The sequence below is a fragment of the Eurosta solidaginis genome, chromosome 4, assembly GCF_040869045.1.
Source record: "Eurosta solidaginis isolate ZX-2024a chromosome 4, ASM4086904v1, whole genome shotgun sequence".
NCBI lineage: Eukaryota > Metazoa > Arthropoda > Insecta > Diptera > Tephritidae > Eurosta > Eurosta solidaginis.
In genome coordinates, this window is record NC_090322.1 from 224,026,674 (window position 1) to 224,049,124 (window position 22,451).

General features: G+C 38.0%; 2 protein-coding genes across 3 annotated transcripts in view; one reads left to right on the forward strand and one right to left on the reverse strand.

Moving 5' to 3' along the window:
* Npc1b (Niemann-Pick type C-1b) overlaps positions 1-10,076 on the forward strand; it is a 338,778-nt gene extending 328,702 nt beyond the window's left edge. Inside the window, exons 5-10 of the mRNA XM_067784866.1 lie at positions 8-690; positions 774-1,026; positions 1,093-1,392; positions 5,316-5,425; positions 5,498-5,652; positions 6,074-10,076. Coding sequence (XP_067640967.1) covers positions 8-690; positions 774-1,026; positions 1,093-1,392; positions 5,316-5,425; positions 5,498-5,652; positions 6,074-6,811 — 2,239 coding nt within the window. The 3' untranslated portion in view covers positions 6,812-10,076. The remainder of the gene's footprint in view (positions 1-7; positions 691-773; positions 1,027-1,092; positions 1,393-5,315; positions 5,426-5,497; positions 5,653-6,073) is intronic.
* Positions 10,077-12,545: 2,469 nt separating this feature from the next.
* Positions 12,546-22,451, reverse strand: Cyp318a1 (Cytochrome P450 318a1). 2 transcript variants are annotated; one of them, XM_067784863.1, is made up of 8 exons: positions 21,374-22,451; positions 18,102-18,293; positions 17,840-18,034; positions 17,708-17,777; positions 17,488-17,620; positions 13,324-13,542; positions 12,792-13,251; positions 12,546-12,720 (listed from the first exon to the last, which is right to left on the reverse strand). In XM_067784863.1, exons 1-8 carry the CDS (start codon positions 21,531-21,533, stop codon positions 12,548-12,550), a joined length of 1,602 nt encoding a protein of 533 aa, XP_067640964.1. In that variant the 5' UTR covers positions 21,534-22,451; the 3' UTR covers positions 12,546-12,547. The 2 variants fall into 2 exon arrangements, with proteins under 2 accessions (XP_067640964.1, XP_067640965.1); XM_067784864.1 differs by having other exon boundaries at positions 21,648-22,398.

The following is a 22,451-nucleotide window of genomic DNA, read 5'->3' on the forward strand; positions in this document are numbered from 1 at the left end:
TCCACAGAGTACCATTATCGGAATCATGTTTAGCACCGTTTGCTGGTCCCATTGAACCAGGCATAGCTGTAGGCGGTATGCCAAAAGTATCAGCAGGTGAAGAACCTGACTATCTACTTGCCACTGGTTTAGTATTAACATTTCTGGGCAAAAATCAGCGTACTCAAGAGCTACTCAAACCTAATATGGAATGGGAAAAAGTCTTCATAAATTTGCTAAAAAATTATACGAGCGATAAAATGGAAATCGCATATTCGGCTGAGAGATCCATACAAGATGCAATTGTTGAACTTTCAGAAGGTGAAGCAGTTACCGTTATAGTCAGTTATGCCGTCATGTTTGTCTATGTCACTATAGCGTTAGGAAAAATACGCAGCTGTGCTGGTTTCTTGCGTCAATCAAAGATTGTGCTTGGCATTGCTGGCATTATTATTGTAATGGCATCGGTTGTTTGTAGTTTAGGCTTTTGGAGTTACTTGAGAGTGACGACCACAATGTTAGCTGTTGAAGTGATTCCTTTTCTAATATTGGCAGTTGGTGTAGATAATATTTTTATCACCGTACATGCCTACAATCGTTTAGATCGTAAAAAGCATAAAAATGTAGCTGAGGCAATTGGTGTGGCATTGGGACGTGTTGGACCGTCGATTTTACAAACTGCAAGTTCAGAATTCGCCTGCTTTGCTATTGGTAAGATTATCATATTTAGGTCATTTGGGTTGCTGAACAAACGTCTTTCTTATTTTTTATGTCAATATTCCATTTGTGTACAGGTTCCATCTCGGATATGCCAGCTGTGAAGACATTCGCTATGTATGCTGCTGCAGCAATTCTTTTTAACTTCTTCTTCCAACTCACAGCTTTTGTCGCTTTAATGGCTTTGGACGAACGTCGTGCAGAGTCTGGACGTTACGATCTTTTTGTTTGCTTTAAAACATCGCAAAAAATTGAATTAAATGATGGCCAAGATTTGAGTTTATTGGAAAAAGTATTCAAAGGCGTTTATGCACCATTTTTACTCCACAAGTAAGTTTGAATATAACTTTGCTCAGCCAAATAAAAACGTTGTTTTGCCGTTAAAACTCTTTACAGACCAGTCAAAGTTGTTGTTCTGATTGCATTCACGATAATCACCTGTTTATCGCTAATGGTGGCACCTTCCATAGAGATTGGCTTGGATCAAGAATTATCTATGCCCACCGATTCTCATGTCGTTAAATATTTTCGTTATATGACTGAACTTCTTTCGATGGGCGCGCCAGTATATTGGGTTCTCAAGCCTGGTTTGAATTTTACATTACGAGAGCATCAAAATGTTATTTGCGGTGGTGTTGAGTGCAATAATGATTCTTTGGCGGTTAAGCTCTATCAGCAGTCACGCTATCCAGATATGTAAGTACATCGTTTGTACCAGACCTGTTTCAATTTTTAGGTGTATACTATAAGGTTGTACCTGAGTAGTGCTTATCTCGTACCCAAGCTGTGGGCTGGGCTTGCGAAATAGTAGGCCCCTGATAACGAGCACGTCACACTTTTTAAACACTATGATTTCAGTGTATATACCTGGAATATACGGACGTTTTTATTTATTTATTTATTACGACTCTAAGAGCCTAGTTCCAAAACTTAAAAATATGATTTTAAGAGGAGGTACAGATTTCAGACTTGTTGATGTCTTTCGAAAGGCGAACGTGAAAGATGAAGCAAGGTGGAAGGACAATAGGGCCTTGTGCGACCAATCATAGTAGGCATAGGATAAGGTAAGCGCAAAACGATGCCACGGTTGGGCAAAATACTCCGTCGCATGTCGATCACGGCTGTGAATGACATTCTCGCTGCGATTCGCATCAAATGTAGGTTTTTCAATATAGATGATGTGACCAATGTGGATAACAGTTCTTTATGTGAAAAGCTATAATTTATAAGGAAAGGAAGGGTATTTGCTCTTGCAGTCGACAAATTGACCGACAAACCTGACCGATGTAACATCTCTCAAAGAGTTGAGGTTGACTTAATTTGCCGCGGATCAGAATATGATTGTGAGCAGGACCATAGCATAAAAAGACACATTAAGCTACTTAGCGGTCACCTAATCAAAAATCATGAAACCAATTCGATCACGTCATGATCAACAGAATTGGGCTGAGTGCGCACTCCACTCCACTTCAAATATTGATCATTATTTTATCGCAGCCAAGATACGCATAAGTCTCTGGCCTCGAAGAAAGTACCAGGGCTGAAAACCGGTTCGAACCGAACCAGTTCATGAACCGAACCACCCGCTTTTTGGGGTTTTGAACCGAACCACGAACCGAACTGTCTTTTTTTTCCTAACTCCATAAACCGAACCGAAAACCACCCCACAAAAATGGTTCGGTTCTGTTCAAAATAAAGATTCAACAAAAATCACTTTACTTATTTAATTCACCACATTGCTTGAAAATACAAAAGAGGATAGATATAATAAGCAAAGAGGATAGATATAATAAGAGCCGTCACTCGTTATATTTAGGCATTTGCTCAATGTAAACTGTGAGATAGTCGCTACTTTTTTTTAGCGAGATGTTTATAAATGTCTTCTATACATTTTCATGGTGTATTTGTGTTTATTTTTCCGACTGTATTTAATTAATTATTTAATTCTCTTTCCAAAAATCACGTTTGCATAAAGTGTCAACCCCGCATGGATAAATGGGAGGCAATTCAAAAATGTCACTCACAAAATAAAAGTAGCAACTACCTCACAGTTTATATCGAGTAAATACCTAAAAAAAATAACGAATGACGGCTCTTATTATATCTATCCTCTTTGATAATAAGAGCCGTCACTCGTTATTTTGTGGCGAGTAACTCGCTGGAAATCAAAAAAATCATGCCGAATATTTTCTATGAGAGACATTTTTGGATAGCCTTCCATTTATCCATGCGGGGTTGACACTTTATGCAAACGTGATTTTTGGAAAGAGAATTAAATAATTAATTAAAGACAGTCGGAAAAATAAACACAAATACACCATGTAAATGTATAGAAGACATTCGCCCAAAAAAAAAAATAGCGAATTTGAAATTTGACATCGGATTCTTGTTTAACGACCCCCATAATATTTCTAATATGTAATGTGGTCATTATTATTGGGGAATTATATTTTTTTCGATCATTTTTGACTAAAAAATGGCACTTTTTTGCGAGACGCCCCACTTTAGACAGTTTTTTTTTTTTTCAGAAAACTTTATTTTTACAAAACACCAAACGGCATAAAAAACTACACTTCTTGACGAATTTTTTCGTGTGCTCAAAAAAATTTGTTTCCCAATATTGAAATGGGCAGGGTTTTGCTGATTTAATAAAGAATTCCCCATATGTATAATTATAAAAAATTTTAAGTTAAATTAATCAAATTTGTATCAATTTTCGAAACTTTTTATTAACAGTTTTTAGAAATTTTCTGAATGTGCAGTAGGCCGGGTCGATTTGTGGGGAGGCAAAAAAATCGCCCATTGCTCTTTGAAAATCATATTCTAGGGATCAAAATAACAAACTTTGCCGAAGGAACCATACCTCTAAAACGAATTCTGATGTCCCCCCCCCCTTTGAGTCGCAGGGGCAAATTTTGAAAAATCCCACTTTGAAATGCCTATGTTTTTTTCTTTTTGGAGTTTATTTTTCTCTTTAGAAATTTATTTAGTCAGAACATATGTAAATGAAAAAATGAATTTATCTTAGTAATAGAAAAGAAATTAAAAAAAATTATTAGAAATTAGCGTTTTTACAACCCCCTTTTAAAACCAAGGCATCACTGTGATGCATTTGCATGTCGTAAACGTAGTTGTGTGGGTTTTTTATTCAACCGTTTTAAAAAATGAAGGTATCACTGTGACACAATTGCAGATCGTAAAATTGCTTGTGTTGTTTTTTTTAAGCCACCATAAGACACAGCAGGTAGAATTGAAATTTCCCCTACCCAAAAGTTTGACCCAAAGGGGGACATCAGAATTCGTTTTGGAGGTACGGTTCGTTCGGCAAAGTTACTTATTTTCACAGAGCAATGAGCGATTTTTAAATCGACCCGCCCTAATGTGCAGTCTTGAAGCTCATTCAATTGTAGTGTAATAGTGTGCAAGTTTCAAGTAGATGAAAATTACCGTTAATTTTTTTTTAATTTTTTTCCCCGAGGGTTTTGCCCATATCTTCCATATAAAAACAAATTTTGTTCATGCGGTGTATGGAAAAAATGCGACACCCTCTGATGAAAATTTGATTAATTGTTGGGAGCTTTGTGTAAGCTTTGAAATGTATATATATAGTTTATGTTATATTTGAAACGATATTTTAAATTGGAATTATTCAAAAATAATAAATAAACATAATTTGGGAACAATACCGTTTTAAAGGGAGACCATATTATTTTTCACATAACCGTATATCAACATTTATAAGCTTAATGCCTAAGAAAAGCTAAGAAGACATTTACATTTCCAAGAATATCTTTTAGTTTGTGCAGTAATCTCGCATCTTAAATTTAGTCGGTATGTTTTATATGTATATTGAAAGCAGCTAATTGAATAGTTTTTCTTCTCTTAAAACTACGACTACTTTCTTATGTGCAGAATATAAGCGTTGTAAATACTCCATATAGGTACAGTCATGCATTCTACCATTTTCGTTGCTTACATTTTATAATAATCAACAAACCGTTTTGATAAATTTTATAAATAAATACATACATCGATTTGATCTCAATAACTGTATTTTATTTGTATGCTTAGTAGGTACATATCGATGGTTGGTTGCACACAGATCCCAAGTGACGAATTTCAAATTTTGTAGACTATCAAATCTTAGTATTAAACGTTTGAACCACTTGAACCGAACCGGTTCGGCGGTTCGGTGTTAGCCGCGAACCGGTTCACGAACCGGTTCATGTTTTACCTGAGTGGTTCGAACCACTGAACCGAACCGCTTCGATGTTCGAGGCGGTTTACAACCCTGGAAGATACACGCAGTTGCCCAAGATAGAGTTACTGTCGAGCTGTTGCTCGCAAATTAGCTTATGATTACCACACTCAGCTCCTTTATCACTGACAGAAATCTTCGACCTGACGATAAACCCGTGCTTGTAATCACATTTCTCATTCAGTACATAACGCGGTACGGACACAATAGGTTTTCAGCGAGCCCGAAAAATTAACTGAAATATAAAGACAGTCGCGTGTAGCTTGTTGTGTTAGAAGAATATTTAATCTTGCTCCGGCGAACTTCTGCAAAGTCACTCTTTTTTGATTCCATAGTATTAAATTCAATATTTTTTATACAGAACCTACCTGGCGCGCTCAGCATCATCTTGGATCGACGATTATATTGAATGGCTAGCTATAAGTGACTGTTGTAAGATTAACTCTACAGATAATACCTTCTGTCCCAGCAGTAAGTTTTTGACCAAACCCTGAGTATACGATTCCTAGATAAGAACTTTGTTGCTTACTGTTTCTTCAACAGATTCAAAAGCTGAAGAATGCCTACCATGCCATCGTGAGTTTAATGAAGACGGCTTGCGTCCAACGTCGGAAACTTTTAAGAAATATATTAAATACTTTTTATTTGATCTGCCGAATAGTGAGTGTGCAAAAGCAGGACGAGCTTCATATGCTGATGTAAGTTTTGGAATTAACGAAGTTTGCTTCAATCGGCTGCTAGAAATACACTGTTCATATATGTATGTGGTCTTAGTGGACGTGCAACAGCTTTGTATCGGAAAGAAAGTCGTCGATACTACTCATCAACAAAACAAATGGGGCTACTGAAATGACAGGGAAAATCCCGAGTCGCTCCGGTACATAGAAGCGGGTATCAGTAACGGGCTGTGATATGACAGGATTTAGCTTTGACAATAATCACCTTTCTGTAAGCCAATTAAATTCGGGTCCCTTAAACGTTTCAAACCCGACACTCTCTCGGCGTCACTGAGTCACACACAAATATGTTGCCGACAAGAAAACTTCCAATGCGAACGTAGATCTGTCTAACATTTTCTATATCTCTTTCTTTCTTTTTTTCTGTATCACTTTTTTTCAGGGCGTCGTTTACACATTGGACACACAAGGTGATGCTGACATTTGGGATACATATTTTATGCAATTCGCAACAACATCGACTACCTCGAAGCAATTTTATTCTGCTCTCTATCAGGCGCGTCGTATAGCTGACGATATTAATTCAATGTTTTCCGAACACGAACTCGATATTACTATTTTTCCATATTCGGTTTTCTATATTTTCTATGAGCAATATCTTACCATATGGGACGATGCTCTATTATCGCTAGCCATAACAATATTGACCATTTTTCTGGTTACCTTACTGATAAGCGGTTTGGATATTATGTCTGCATTTATGGTCACATTTATGGTTATAATAATTCTAATCAATATGCTCGGCATGATGTGGGCGTGGAATATAACATTGAATGCAATTTCATTGGTAAATTTGGTGGTGTGCATTGGCATCGGTGTTGAGTTTGTTGCTCACATTATTCGTTCATATAAGGAAGGTGTAGGTAATAAGGAAGAGCGTGCAAGGGAAGCGCTCATAGTTACGGGTAGTAGCGTTTTATCAGGTATAACGCTAACTAAATTTGCTGGCATCATTGTTTTGGCCTTTTCAAAATCACAAATATTTCAAGTGTTCTATTTTCGAATGTATCTCGGTATTGTACTGATAGGAGCTGCACATGGTCTTATTTTGTTGCCCATTTTGCTTAGCTATTTTGGGCCATCGAATGAGAAGTATTACAATAATTTGGGTATAATTTAGATTGGAAGTTTGGAGTTGCAAGTATGAACATAATGGTCGTCCTTATACATTAAATAAACAATTGTTTCCAGTTCACCTCACAGTAATAACGAGGTCAAATATATCACCTAAAAAATTGTATCCCGATTCAAGACAATAAAATGTTGTCAAACATGGATCAAAGTCAAGAATTCTATACGGAGATCCAAAAGATATTAAATTAAAAATTGGTCAAATTATAGTTGGCAATATCACATCTGCATTGCGGACATTATCCCAAACGAACGAATCGTATCTTAACAATTTAGTCTGTTATTCTCTATAATTTTTGTTCGGCGGTTACGCATAATGCAAATACACGAACAATTCGTCTCTGAGGAGAAACGAACGTTCGTTTCCTAATAGAGAGTGAGTCCCATAAAATTTAGTTTCGAATGGTTTTAGCTAAGACGTGTTGCACAGGGTTCAAGCTCAAGTTACGTTTTGAAGATTAAATTTTATAAAATACTAGCAGACCAGGCAGACGTTGTTCGGCCCTAAATTTGGCCTATCTGCATACATTTTAATAAGCTTTTTTCGTCTAACTCTGCCCTACCCCTCTACACTTTTTCCTAATCTTTTTATTCACTCCTCCCTCCGTCTTTTTCGCTTCATCTGCATCTTCGTCTCATTCTATCTCTTTCTCAGTCTCCTTCTCTATTTTCTCTTCTCTCAAGTTTGTCTCCTTCTTCTTCATCTCTTATTGCCAGTCCCAGAGGGTGGTATGTATTTTGTTCCAGTCCCATTCCGAGTCTCAGTCCCAGTCCCACTCCGAGTCTCAGTCTCAGTCCCAGTCCTAATCCCAGTCCCAGTCCGTCTCTGGTATACTTCCCGGAAAAAAGCATCGTAAATACTAATATAGGCAAATTTATATACGAAATTTCAGGCAAATCGAATAGGACGTATATAAATAGGTATGTGGGTATCATTAATTCTTGTCTTTATTTCGGCTTGGCATGCATATTTATCAGTTTTGCCAGGTTGATGCGACTAAATCGAATATCACAATGAACTTTAGAGCTCTCAGCAACAGCTTTCATTTGATATCCATAATACACACACATTTTAGGAGTATCCGGGTCCATGTTTTGGCCTATATCTCGAGGCCCTAGTCACTCAGCGGTGTAAAACTTACTCTGTATTATAGCACACATCAACAGCTTCAATTTGATACCCATAATGTAAAAACACATTCTAGGTGTATCCGGGTCCATTTTTTGGCCCAGACCGTAGTCACCCAGCGGTGTAAAACTTACTCTGTACTCAACCATACACCAACAGCTTCAATTTGATACCCATAATGTAAAAACACATTCTACGTGTATCCGGGTCCATGTTTTGGGCTATTTCTCGAGACCCTAGCCACCCAGTTGTATGAAAATCATCCTGTACTATAGCACTCATCAACAGCTTTCATTTGAAATCCATATTATGCAAACACATTCTATGGGTACCCGGGTCCACGTTTTGGGCTATATGTCGAGACCCTAGCCTCCCAGTTGTATGGCAATCATCCTGTACTATAGCACTCATCAACAGCTTTCATTTGAAATCCATATTATGCAAACACATTCTAGGGATACCCGGGTCCACGTTTTGGGCTATATCTCGAGACCCTTGCCTCCCAGTTGTATGAAAATTATCCTGTACTATAGCACTCATCAACAGCTTTCATTTGAAATCCATATTATGCAAACACATTCTAGGGGTACCCGGGTCCACGTTATATGAAAATTATCCTGTACTATAACACTCATCAACAGATTTCATTTGATATCCATATTGTATAAACACATTCTAGGGGTACCCGGGTCTACGTTTTGGGCTATATATCGAGACCCTAGCCTCCCAGTTGTATGAAAATTATCCTGTACTATAGCACTCATCAACAGATTTCATTTGATATCCATATTGTATAACACATTCTAGGGGTAGCGGGGTCCACGTTTTGGGCTATATCTCGAGACCCTAGCCTCCAGTTGTATGAAAATTATCCTGTACTATAGCACCCATCAACAGCTTTCATTTGAAATCCATATTATGCAAACACATTCTAGGGGTACCCGGGTTCACGTTTTGGGCTATATCTCGAGACCCTAGCCTCCCAGTTGTATGAAAATTATCCTGTACTATAGCACTCATCAACAGATTTGATTTGATATCCATATTGTATAAACACATTCTAGAGGTATCCGGGTCCACGTTTTGGCCTATATCTCGGGACCCTAGTCACCCAGGGGCGGCCACCGTGGTGTGATGGTAGCGTGCTCCGCCTATCACATCGTATGCCCTGCGTTCAACTCCCGGGCAAAGCAACATCAAAATTTTAGAAATAAGATTTTTCAATTAGAAGAAAATTTTTCTAAGCGGGGTCGCCCCTCGGCAGTGTCTGGCAAGCGCTCTGATTGTATTTCTGCCATGAAAAGCTCTCAGTGAAAACTCATCTGCCTTGCAGATGCCGTTCGGAGTCGGCATAAAACATGTAGGTCCCGTCCGGCCAATTTGTAGGGAAAAATCAAGAGGAGCACGACGCAAATTGGAAGAGAAGCTCGGCCTTAGATCTCTTCGGAGGTTATCGCGCCTTACATTTATTTTTTTTTTTAGTCACCCAGGGGTATGAAAATTATCCTGTACTATAGCACTCATCAACAGATTTCATTTGATATCCATATTGTATAAGCATATTCTAGGGGTACCCGGGTCCACGTTTTGATCTCAAGACCCTAGACACTTAGCGAAAAAAAAGGTAGACGTTAGCCGATTCCCAGACCTACCCAATATGCTCACGAAATTTCATGAGAATCGGTTCAGCCGTTTCGGAGGAGTTCAGCCTCTAAAACCGTGACAGAAGAATTTTATATATTAGATATCATCTACTATAATATAATAACAACACTTACTTTGGGTATTAGAAAACAAGAAATGGTATTATCAGAGAAATATATTATAGAGGCACTACAATTTCGACCCCTATGTGACACCCCTTAACTGCCTCCAATCGTTACCAACATTTTTACGTGATATTTTTGTTCTTGGTGTTACCATTTGTATGGATAAGACATACACAAGTATTTAATTTGATTTATAAAGACCACCCTTATGTACGTATTTATTATTTTTATGATTTTTAATATTTTAAACGTTTATGTTTTAAACTCAGATTTAAGTTTTAGCTTGTAGGGGTTTTCTTAGTACAACAAATATAATTCACAAAAAATTACGTAGTTTATTTAAAAAAAAAACACAATCCCGAAGTTGTCCTTGAGAGATCTAAAAATAATGCTGGAAAAAACCGAAAAAATTATCTCGAAAATAGTGCTTCAATGATCCTGTGATAGTTCCGAAAAGACCCCGAAACAGTAACAAAATTTTCCACAAAAAACGCGAGATGAGCCAAACACTTTACCGATATTGTCCTGATGTTGCCCCGAAATGATCTTTAAACAAATATTGAAATAGTCCCAAAGTTATTTCGAGACATCTGCGAAATAGTCCTGAAAGAACGAAATAGTCCCAAAATTAAGCCGAACACAACCCTGAAATTATCGCAAAAATTATACTACAATGATCACTTGATAGTTACTAAATGATCGCGAAACTGTTACAAATTTTTCTAAAAACAAACGTTAATGATCCGAGGATAGTCCAGAAATGATCCCAGCATTAAGGTGATGTTATCGCCGTGTTAACCCGAAATTATCTTTAAAACAATTCCGAAATAATCACGAAGTTATTTCAAAATGTTTGCGAAATAGACTAGAAAGAGTCCTGAAAGCAGCCAAGAGATAGTCCGACAGTTAAGGCAAACGCATTGTGAAACGTCTTCGAAATGATCTTTAAAATAATCTCGATCCGGTTTCCAAATTTTCCCAAAGTAGTCACGAATTAATGCCAAAATTATGCCCCAACTGTTCCGCAGTAGACTCGAAATGATACCAACATATTCTCGAGGGAGTTCCGATAATTATTTCGAAATATATCAGCAATGATTCCGCAAATACTATCGTGAAACTATCCTGAAAATAAGTCAAAGATAATCCCGAAATGGAAATAGAGAAGGTACAGCGAGCAATATTCGAATAGGTGACAGAATCACTAATGGCGTTTTCTTTTCTGAAAATAATGTCGCCCTATTGGTTCTTCTCAGCTCTCACGTGAGATTGTTTACTCCTTTGACAAAATATTTTCCGCTGAATAAGGAAAGGGGCGCGATCACCAGGTGATTTAGTTCAAAAGTTAGAATATAAGGGTGCAGCATGAGAGTAATATTCTTAGAAAAGGGAACGCCATAAGATCGTTTCTGTTGACGTGTACATCAATTGCATCTTCCTATACTCATACCTGTTGGGCAAGAAAATAGACGACTGGAACTCGGGACAGTAACATCACAATTGTAGCCAAATCAGAAAGCGCGGTGCAGTTCAGAATTCCAAATGGTCCAGCTGAGTTTTGATATAGTATTTTAAGTTGAAGTCCTTCTTAATAAATGACGCCGATGTTTTTAGCATTGCTTGGTGACCGTGCCAAAGGATGTCGACAGTACGAGTGTCCCGAACATCTTCCTCGTGTGAGTTTCACCGCGTCTAAATATGAAGGATGGTGATAGTGCTATCCATATGACAGAAATTTGGATTTACAGTATTGTAAGGGAGAAAAGATATGGTAGTCAAGCCGATACTTACCTCTGACAAGTCATATGCGGCAAGGCGTTGATCAGGCTTCTTCATATGGAATATGGGTCTTCTGAGTTGGGCCATATATAAAAATCTCGAATTTTTCTCAAGAAGGACAACAGCCGACAACTGCCCCAAATGTGGGCTTCGACGCCTTCATTCCTTCGAGAGAAGCAATTGAGGGGTGGGAATCAAATGGGGCAGGGGACCAGTTAACTGGTTTGCAGACGGTTCGAATTTGGTAACGAAGATCGGTTGTAGAGCTACTACTACTTTTTAATAGAATGGTATCGAAATGAAAGAGGCAAAGTCGAGCCTGGCTCTTACCAGAGAAAGTTAGAGTCATATTAGAATATACGTAATCGAAAAAGAGCAATATATTCTAACATATCATAAGATTTCGAAATAATGCTGTTGGTATAAATTGAAAACTCTGTTCCTCATCAAAATTAACGCACAAGTTCCTGACTTTAGAAGTCAAATCAAGAATTTCCCCAGAAATTTAAGCTGCAGATTCAAGCTACCCGATAACTGTAGCTTCTTCCAAGTGGGGGTCACTGCGATTAAGGATGCAGTGTTAGTACGGTTAAAAATCTAACTTCCATCGGATAACCAAGCGGCAATTAATGCCTTGAGTTCGTCTGTGGTGCAATAACAGCTGGTGTGAAAGTACTTTATCTCGGTTACAATTACTCTAATTTCAAATTAGAATAATTTGCGTGCTGGGGCATAGTCATGCGGAAGTCTTCGTCAGAATAGGTTCACTTGAGCCAGACGTCGAGAGCTGCACAAAATCCGTAGTACCGTTGGCCACTTGTAGTCTGCTCTTTTACATCTTGCAGGTTAGTGAGACCCTTGTGGTGAGGAGTTAGTCTGTTAGGCAGTCTGGTGAAATCGTTAGAATCACAACGGCTCAGTTATCCTTTGTTATGTGGGTACTGAAAGGCCATTGCCTAATAGAAGTCCATACGGTTCGTCTCAATATCCTCCTATCTAACAATGAACAAATATTCCTTAACTAATAAAACGATTCTATAATAATAATTTAAGCGTTATTGTTTTTCTTTATTTCCAAGACAATATTTTCGCTATTATCAAATTTCAATGATATACCATTCACAAAAATCAAATCACTAAGTTTGGTGGGTGTAGAAAATTCAAAGTTATAAATAAGTTTTACTAAAAATATTTTTGCCAAATACATTGAATAGCGGCTTCCTATAATATAAAATGAAAAAGTTAGAAGAAAAAAATTGGTGCAACCCAGCAAGCAAGCGTATTATACTTACCAATACAATAACGCAATCCCTTTGCAAATGGCACAAATGCATATGGATGCCGTTCAAACGAACCGGTGGTTCCAGCTGCAAAATGTTCAGGATGAAATTCTTGCGCATGCTCACCCCAAATCTTTGGATCACGTTGCATATTGAAAACATCGAGTACAATTGCGGTATCCTTTGGTACTTTAACACGCCGCTTGATGTTGCAAGATGTTTTTAGTTGCAAATAGAAGTCTTTACTAACGGAGCGCATATTAAACGGTACAGTGGTGAGTAGGCGGAGCGCTTCAAGAATGATGGCATCCAGATATTTCATTTGCAGCAACTTTGTTGGTTCAATATTGATTATTTGAGATTTTAAGGGAAATGTAACCATAATTTCCTCACGTAATTTGCGCTGAATGTCCTTGTGCATACCTAATAGGAGCACAGTAACTAAAACGCTTGTGGAAATCGTCTCGAAGGACTTGTATAGGGGGTAAGAGTAAGTAAGTTAAAAACTTCAAAAAAATTGCATACAACAAAGAGTGCTACTTACCACCATAAGCATGGATAGTGCCTCATCTATAACATCCTCCATGCGCAGTTCTCCAGTGTCCACCATGTGAAATATTTGCTCAATAAAAATTCTTCTACCATTTTTATTGTCTTCTGGCATTTTTATATCATTATTGTTGTACGCTTCGGTATTTTCCTGCGCTTCGGCAGGAGTGTTCTGATACTTCTTCCTCCACTCAGCGTGCTTTTTTTGTACCATCTAAATTTCAATATATATGTATATACAAAGAGGCTTCGTTCTAATGTAGTCGAAGTATAACACGACTAGCTCAGTCTGAAGAAAAGAGTCATGGGGTAAAATATTAACCTGCCCATCTGTCCAAACTGCACTAAACTAGACCTAACAGGCTAAGAAAGTATACAGAAGAGCATTTACTCTATCTATCTGTAATGACTGGAAAGACTTGGGGTCCAAATACGCGGAAATGCAGCTTCTAATGTGACTTGTAGAAAGAATTGGAAGTTAACTAAGGAATAAAGGCGATGGTAGCAACCCACCACTTTTTTCGCCTTAAAAATAAAGTTCATCAAATAATCAAAAATTACTGTAGCGACAACGTCGGCTTCAAAGCCTTTGAACTTAATACTCTACCAATTCTCAATTTATTTAGCATGCAAAATTTTACGCCTGCCGTTTATACAAAGCTATTGAGTGCCGCAAATGCGTGGGAGTCGGAAAGGGTACGGAAGCGAAAGTCTACGAAAAAGTCGCTTCTATCTTCTCAGTATCAATGACCTGCAGTGCTTCATATTGGGTGGCACTATGAACTATAAACATGTTTTAGAAAACTGATTAAGCAAAAACGCGCAGACTGGAAGGTTAAGTTGTCAGAGAAATTGTTTCCGCGACAGTTAGACTTGTACCAGAACGTGATACCATCGGAATTTTTCGGCGAATTTTCAATATCCGCAACACACTCCAAAAACTTCGGTGAGTGTTTTTGCGTTTACCATACTAACACTAGCAACTAGTAGTATTGCAATACACTTCAAATGGATTCAGCAAACAAAGACAGGCCGCTTTCCGGCTTGGCTTACTTATTTACTTATGTAGCGCTTCACTTGGGCCCTTGCTCTGCTTCCACTGGTGGGTGCCGAAAAGAATACCAACTAGACTTATAAACAAAACTTGGTCTAGCCAGTGTACACACTGGATCATACCTCGCTGAAATGCGTTGTTTGATGCCCAGCGAAGTACTTGCTGTCTTCCAAGGAAGAATCAGCACATTAGTGCCTTGGCGACCAAGTACTGTTGACAGACATAAATTTGAGACTGTGAAGGATTTCGTCTATTTGGGAACAGCCTAGATATCAAACGGAGAATAAGTTTTGCCAATAAGTACTAATTTAGACTGATTAGGCTATTCACATTCTGTCCTGATGTATGGCTCGGGATCATGGACGGTCTTGAGGGAATTTGAGATATTTATTTATTTTTTTTATTTTTTATTTCTATAGTAGAATAGTTGTTCTCCGGAAGATTCATGGTGCTGTCCCCGATGCCGATGGCGAGTATCGAAGTAGGTATAATAATTAGCTGTATGAGCTTTATACAGATATTACGATAGTGCAACGAATAAAAACCTAAAGGCTTTGCTTGTAGTTCATGTTCTGCGAATGAAAGAGGATAGTTGGCGTGACTTGTTGCGAAACGGCCAAAATCGCTTAGGCGGTTAAGCTCCCCGTTAAATCTTCGTAAGTATTCTTATATAAGGGCATGTGGCCGGCGCTCAAAGTAACATAAATGGAAAAAGATTTCTCTCGAATATTCTCAAAATCGCTTAAGTGGATATCTAAGCGTTCAGGCTTCCGCCCAATATAGCTGACAGCTAAGGTCAAAAGTTTTCGGACGTTATGTCAGTTTTGCCGGAAGATGACTTCCATTTTTGTATTCGTCTTCGAATTTCTCTTCGTTTTACTCCCTCCTCCTTTCTTTTTCCTTTCCATTTCACCACTTGTATAAGCTTTTGCGTTGATACCGAGGCTGGTGCCACCGGTGCTGATATAATATTTCGTAATACGATGGCACAGAAGTGCCCCCAGAAGTGCCAGTTACACTAGACTTATACAAACTCTATGTTGACAAAATACCAGTTGGCGAAACTTCAGCTTAGTGGCACAAAGATAACAGTTACGACTGCTATGAGAAAATGAAGTTAGGCAACAAAATTGAACACTGAAGATGGAAAAAAATCGAAATCAAACCAAAATTAACAAAATCATAAAAAAAATAATGCAAACTTTTATCCTCTCGGAAAAATCAACAGAAAGGGTCGAGCGGAATCTGTAGCCTAAACCTGAAATGGAGCGGAACACTACCAATATTGCTCATATTTCTAAAGAGAGAAAACTTGAGGCCCATGCAGAATGCCGGGAGAAACGATTGAGTTCTACGTTTGTATCGTGCACTCAAAAGTTAAAGGCTCAGTCTCCGAAGGACGGCGGTGTATCCATATCCCTGATAATTAGAAAACTTCTGCATAGTGTTTGCTAAGATGGCGGATTTGTTTTATTTAATAACTAACAGACCTGCCAGCGTTGCTCTGCCCCAAATTTGGTCTATCTGCATACATTTTAATAAGCTTTTTCCGTCTAACTCTGCCCTCCCTTCTTCAGTTTTTCTCAATCCTGTTATTCACTCCCCCCCCCCCCCCCCCCCTCCGTCTTTTCCGCTTAATCTATCTCTATCTTCGTCTCACTCCATATCTTTCTCAATATCTTTCTCCTTTCCTCTTTTCTCTTCTCTCAAGTTATTCTCATTCTTCTTCATCCCTTATTGCCAGTCCCAGAGAGTGGTATGTATTTTGTTCCAGTCGCATTCCGAGTCCCCGTGCCACTCCAAGTCTCAGTCCCAGACCTAGTCCTAATCCCAGTCCCAATAAGTCTCTGGTCTACTTCCCGGAAAAAAGGATCGTAAGTACTTATATAGGCAAATTTATATATCAAATTTCAGGCAAATCGAATAGGACGTATGTAAATAGGTACCTATGTGGGTATTATTAATTCATGTCTTTATTTCGGCTTTGCATGCATATTTATCAGTTTCGCCAGGTTAATGCGACTAAATGGAATAGCACAATGAAAATTACTTTAAAGCTCTCAGCAACAGCTTTCATTTGATATCCATCTTACACACACATTCTAGGGGTGTCCGGGTCCACGTTTTAGCCTATATCTCGAGACTCTAGTCACACAGCGGTATAAAAATCTGTACAAAAGCACACATCAATACCTTCAATTTCATACCCACAATGTAAAACCACATCCTAATGTTACCCTGATCCACGATTTGGCCTATGTCTCGAGACCATAGTCACAAATAGGTATGAAAATTACCCTGTACTAAAGCACTCATCAACAGCTTTCATTTGTTATCCATATTCTATAACCACATTCTAGGGGTACCCGGGTCCATGTTCGGCTTTATCTCGAAACCCTAGTCACCCAGGGGTACGAAAAGTACACCGTATCAAAGTACTTATAAACAGCTTCCTTTTGATACCCATATTGTACAAACACATACCAGGGTTACTCAGGTGCACCTTTTGATCCCAAGACCCTAGCCAGAACGGGATAAGAAGTATCCTATATACGCCTCCTAGTTCTAAGCTACGTTTCCACCAATTTTCAGCCAAATTGGTTCATCCGTTCTTGAGTTATAAATAGTGTAACTAACACAACTTTCTTTTATATATATACATCACATTAGAAACTTCAAAAATAACAGTATTTCTATACCATTTAATAGATGTTATTATACTTATGAACCTCCCTCTTCAATCACTCTATCTATTTAAAAAAAACCGCATCAAAATCCGTTGCGTAGTTTTAAAGGTTTAAGCATTCAAAAGGACATAGGGACAGAAAAAGCGACTTTGATTTATACTATGTAGTGATAGTGATGCTGATACTAAATTGGGTTTTTCTCAACAAATTCAGTCTATGTAAGGTCTTTATTGCCCTACCAGTTCAACTTATACTAAGTCATATGTGATATCGTGTGAGTGCAGCTATGAGGGCTCAGCAAAGCAAGCACATGTACTCCTTGTACACACAACTACTAAAAAAAAATTGCGTTTGTATTTGCCTTTGTACACCTCTAGCTTAAGTGGATAATTAACCAAATTAGAACAAACAGACTTACAATCATAACAAACTCCTCTAAATGTTTCATAAGTTCCTGGCTTCTTTTGTAGTTCTTGGCATCCAATAAACGAAATAGCAAATCTACTTGCAACCAAGGCTTAGTGCCTCTCAATGCTGATATATGCATAAGTCTATTAAGAATTGAAATAATCAAATTATTGAGAAAAAAACACTTAGATGAATACTTAAGCATTTACGAAACTAAAATATATACTTACTCGCTATAAGTTTTAGCAATGCCCTGTGTATCTGCAGCTGTGAAATTGGTCTCAGTGCCCATGGTTGTTTCTGTTGGACATAAATCACGTAAATAAGATACCATATATATTTTGACTACTAAGCCTACTTACGACATGAAACCTCAAGCACTGCTCTACAGAACATTTCATCAAGCGTATCGAATTTTATATCATCACCCAGTAACTCCGTTTCGAACTTATGCATCAATTGATTTCCGACACAATTAAAAGTATCAATGAAACTCAATAATACTTTTGACCTGAAAGCTGGATCCAATTGACGTCGGCGCGATTTCCATGCTGAGCCTTGAGAGTTGTAAATACTTATATGAATTTTTACCATTACTGCAGTCTCAAGTTATTCAATATCTACCCTTTGCATGTAATATACCACGCTTCAAGCAAAATCCGTCTTGGAAGAAGGATTTATTTATACACTCAGGTGCATTAAACAGCTGTTCCATCGTTTCCGGATCGTCAACGTAAATTACGGTTTTATTGCCGAATACGATGCCCAGTGGGCTTTGAAAAAAGTGTCGTATGCGCGAAATGGCTTGTAGCAGCTCTAAAAAATAAAAAATTAAAAAAATAGTTTAGTCTACAAATGCCAGATTCGTTTAGGTTGGCTTATAGCGGCCCCTGATAAGAAACGGTTCATTTGAACACCGAAAAACGCCGTTGTGGAGCTCATTTTTTAAGAATGACTCCTGCGCCAATTAAGTTCCTAAGGAATAGCTGCGTTGCAACAATGTAAGTAGTTCCGGTTATGTTTATGGTACTTCTATCCTTTATCCTTGAATGCACTAGGAAAAAAAGAAGTGGCTGCTTGTCCCCCTCCAACTCCATCCTTCATACAGCTGGTGCTATATTGCTATACTATCTGGTTGCATAGATCTCGCTTAGTTGCAAGTGGTGATGTCAATGCAGAGATCTGTACAAGAAAACACTACCGTTCGGCCGTTTTGTATATACCATATAAGGCATTCGCAGGCCACCTCTTACTGCACTTTACTTAGCCCAGAGCTTTAGGTTAGATTGAATTGAAAGGGCTTCCATAAGAATATCCCACACTTTGACTCGGAGAAATATATAGAGTTTCGATTGTCCTCAGTCATTGTCGCTTTGAACAATGATGTCTCTATTTGTGAGACTACTGGATGGTATCACATTCACACAAGTCTCCGTGTTTAAGACCCTGCAGCAAATATGACAGACATTCACGCATAGTAACAGTTCCGTGCTACAGGTTTAATGACTATCTTCGAGCTGATGCAAATCGGATGCAAAGCGGGACAGTTGACATCCACATTTTTATCATCAGCGCTGAAGTCTGAGCCATATATATTTAAATTAATCAGTCAAATGCACCTACAACTGAACCAATTAGGAACGTGTCCAAGAGGTTTGCAAAATAGTCAAATGGCAATTCCGTAGGACATCACAACGTTAAAAAAGTAAATTGGCGGCACTGCCTGAGGACCGAATTAGAACTTGGGCCGTCCTTTATGGCGATAGTTCTGAGCTGGTTTGGAACTTAATAGTTCGCTTCGTTGCAGGAACTTCCCAGCGATCAGACTGGAATGGATAAAAACGTTGTAAAGATCCTAAAGGAGTTCGCAAATGTATATCCCTAACCCCGAAGCCGAGACAACTTGCTACGAATGCAAACGGTGTCCAGTGCGTCTACTCAGACTCATGGGTCCTAGCTTTACGTTGCTTAATCCATATTTCTAGGCTGTTTTCTATTCTGTGTAATCTGATAAAAATCCGGGCCATTTCAAGTAAACGGTTCGTACCGCTTTTGGAGTTTTTCATTAATTAAAAAATTAAAATCCATGAGTCTACTTATACTATGACCTTGAGCAACTAGTAACATACTTTTAACGTGAGTACCTGCCTTATGTCTCAACATCACGGAGTCAAAACTCAATGGATCTAATTGCATGATCAGTGGTCGCCCTATCATCTCCATGTTAAATGCCCAAACATTTTGAAGCCGAATCATTGGTACTAAAGTAGCTTGAATTCGGGTGTAAAATCACAAGGTCTTACCTTGATAAGATACGGAGCTTATCAAATCTCCTTACCATTTTAAGAGTAGTGGCATCCGTTTGCAAGGAAACTGCACCTTGAGTTTCCTTACAATTATATTCCAAGCATAAATAATACGCTGCATCAGTTTAGGCACTTGGGACACCGCCAGATACATGATACAATTCCACAATTTTAACGTATTAAGGAATGTGAACAACCTTTTCTGAGCACCAGAATATCCTGCATTACAATTAAGGGGAGTGGTTATAACCTTTCGAATCAGATTAAAATGTCCGCTCGCTGTAGATTGAGGGGCTTCCAAGAAACTAATCACATTTAATCCATATCGGATATAAGGGCCAATTAAACTTCCTTAACCCTAACGCCATAGTCGTAACCATACCCATATCGATGACCATCTCCAATGTGATCGATTAGTGGGGCCTTAACCTAAAAATCGTGAAAATTTCATAAAAATGAAGAAAACGCAAAAAATTACAGACATTTTCAACAAAAAATAAGTCTTTTAGTCTTAACGTATCCAAACAATAATTAAAATCTACAAAAAGTTATTAAATTCACCAACTCAAATATTTTTAGGTTATGGATATGGCGAGAAACCAAACACCAATTGGTTGACTATAATATAGTTATAGCGTTAGCGTTATGGTATGGCACCATTAATCGATTACATTGATTAGCTGTTTTATCTGGTTATGGTTTTATGGTTATAAGTCACCATTAATTGGCCCTATAGCAACCATACAGACATAGCCTAATACAGCTTCAAAATATTTCAAAGAAGAGTGATAGCACCACAAATCCACTTTTACAATTATCAACTGTTGTCAACTGTTATCCACAAACGATAAGCATCTGCTATCACCATCCAGGATACATCGCAAAAGAATCTTTGAAATATTTATGCTTTGGTTAGAATAAGTAAAGAGGCAGTTTACCCTTGTGGGCGGAACAATGAAAAACTGTATTGCCAATTTCCCAACGAAGAATAACGCATTACTCCGAAGAAAATGCTTTATTGCCAACTTCAGCGCAGAATAGTCTGCATAGCTTCGTTAAGTATGCTTTATTGTTAACTCATCCGTATGATCAAATCAGACAGACATTGTTCTGACTTTCTCTATCTTTCGACCTGCCTATCCTCTGGCTTAACCTTTTCTTTTCTTATTTCCTCTCCCCGCTTTTCCTTTTAATCTTCGCGCTCTTAACTTTTCCGACTTCGAGTTTGGCTCTCTTCCGCACATTACCTTACTAAGGCAGTACAAAAAGTAACAAAATTGCACCAAAAATGTTCTCTCCCTACTATTTAAAAATTAATGACCGTTTATGAGGGCCGTCAAATTTTTGTTGTTGTACTACCGACTTCACCTGTCTGGTTTTATTTCGTCGTGCCTCAGCCTAAATATTTTATTTGAAGGCAAGTTTTTTTAAATGAACCGTATTACGTCGCTGGCAGCAGAGAAAGGAAGAAACCCCCACTGCGCTAAACTCCAATTAAGAAGTGACAAGATTAAAACAACACTTTTTTAACTTAAAACTTAAAACTTGTTTAACCCTGACTGCGATTTTATTTATATTTTACAACTTAACTTTTTGGCTCCAGGTAGAAAACCAAAAGAAACCATAAATAAGGTTGCTGTAGCAAACCACGCCAACCATTCAGATGCCAGACCAGCAACCATGCATTTCTCTGGCACCAAACTATTAAGCACAACGTTAATAAGGATATTATAGCCACCAATTGTAACATCGTGTAACACAATTTAAATAAAATAAAAAATGTTTGGTATTAATTTAGATTTTGTTGAATTAATTAACAACACTTTGTAGGCAAACAACGCTGTCGTATGAACGAGCACTCAACCGTTTTTGGACACGTTTATGGCATTTGGGCGGGCGTGCGCATATTTTTATTACAATTTTAATTTAGAAAGCCCATTTGAAATATTTGCGCTCAAAATTAATTGTAAATAGTAAATTTAATATCGAAGCTATCGATTAAAGGTAAGTTGTTTGGGTGAGCATTCCGCGTAAACTGAAATTAAATAATGTTATTAAAAACCTTTTATATGAATGTGGAGAGTGCAGCTTTTGTGTCTGAGTTTTCCGATGTTTAATATTCATTAAATATTACCTATGCATAAACAGCTTAAGTTTAATAATTGAAAATTTAAGTGTTAACAAATCAAATTTCGTCCTATTTAGTTGCGAGCACGGTGGAATCACCCATTCTGGATAAGACAAGTGTGATAACTTTTGCATAGACGTCAAAATTACAAATAGAACCGATCACCTGATTTTTAGTTCACTAACGTGGTCTCATTCTGTATATTTTTCTATCCCCCTGCTGAAGATAGCCGGCCCTATGCGCCGCCATATCGAACATCCTGTCAAAACGCTGCCAAAACGCTAAAAAGTAGCCATCTTGAACATCATGTCAGGCAGTTGATAGATGAGATATCCCACTTGTTTTATCCACAATGGAATAACCTGGTGAAGTAAATGAAAAAAGACAGAAGATGCACGCTCTCTGAAATGGTAGGGATGTATTTTCGATGATCAGAAGAAGGTAAAATTTTTACCCTCTTTTAAAAATTGGAGTAGGTAGGTAAGTAGGTATAATGGCTGCGACCATGGTCGCCCAATTAGCTAATGAAAAGCCGTTTTG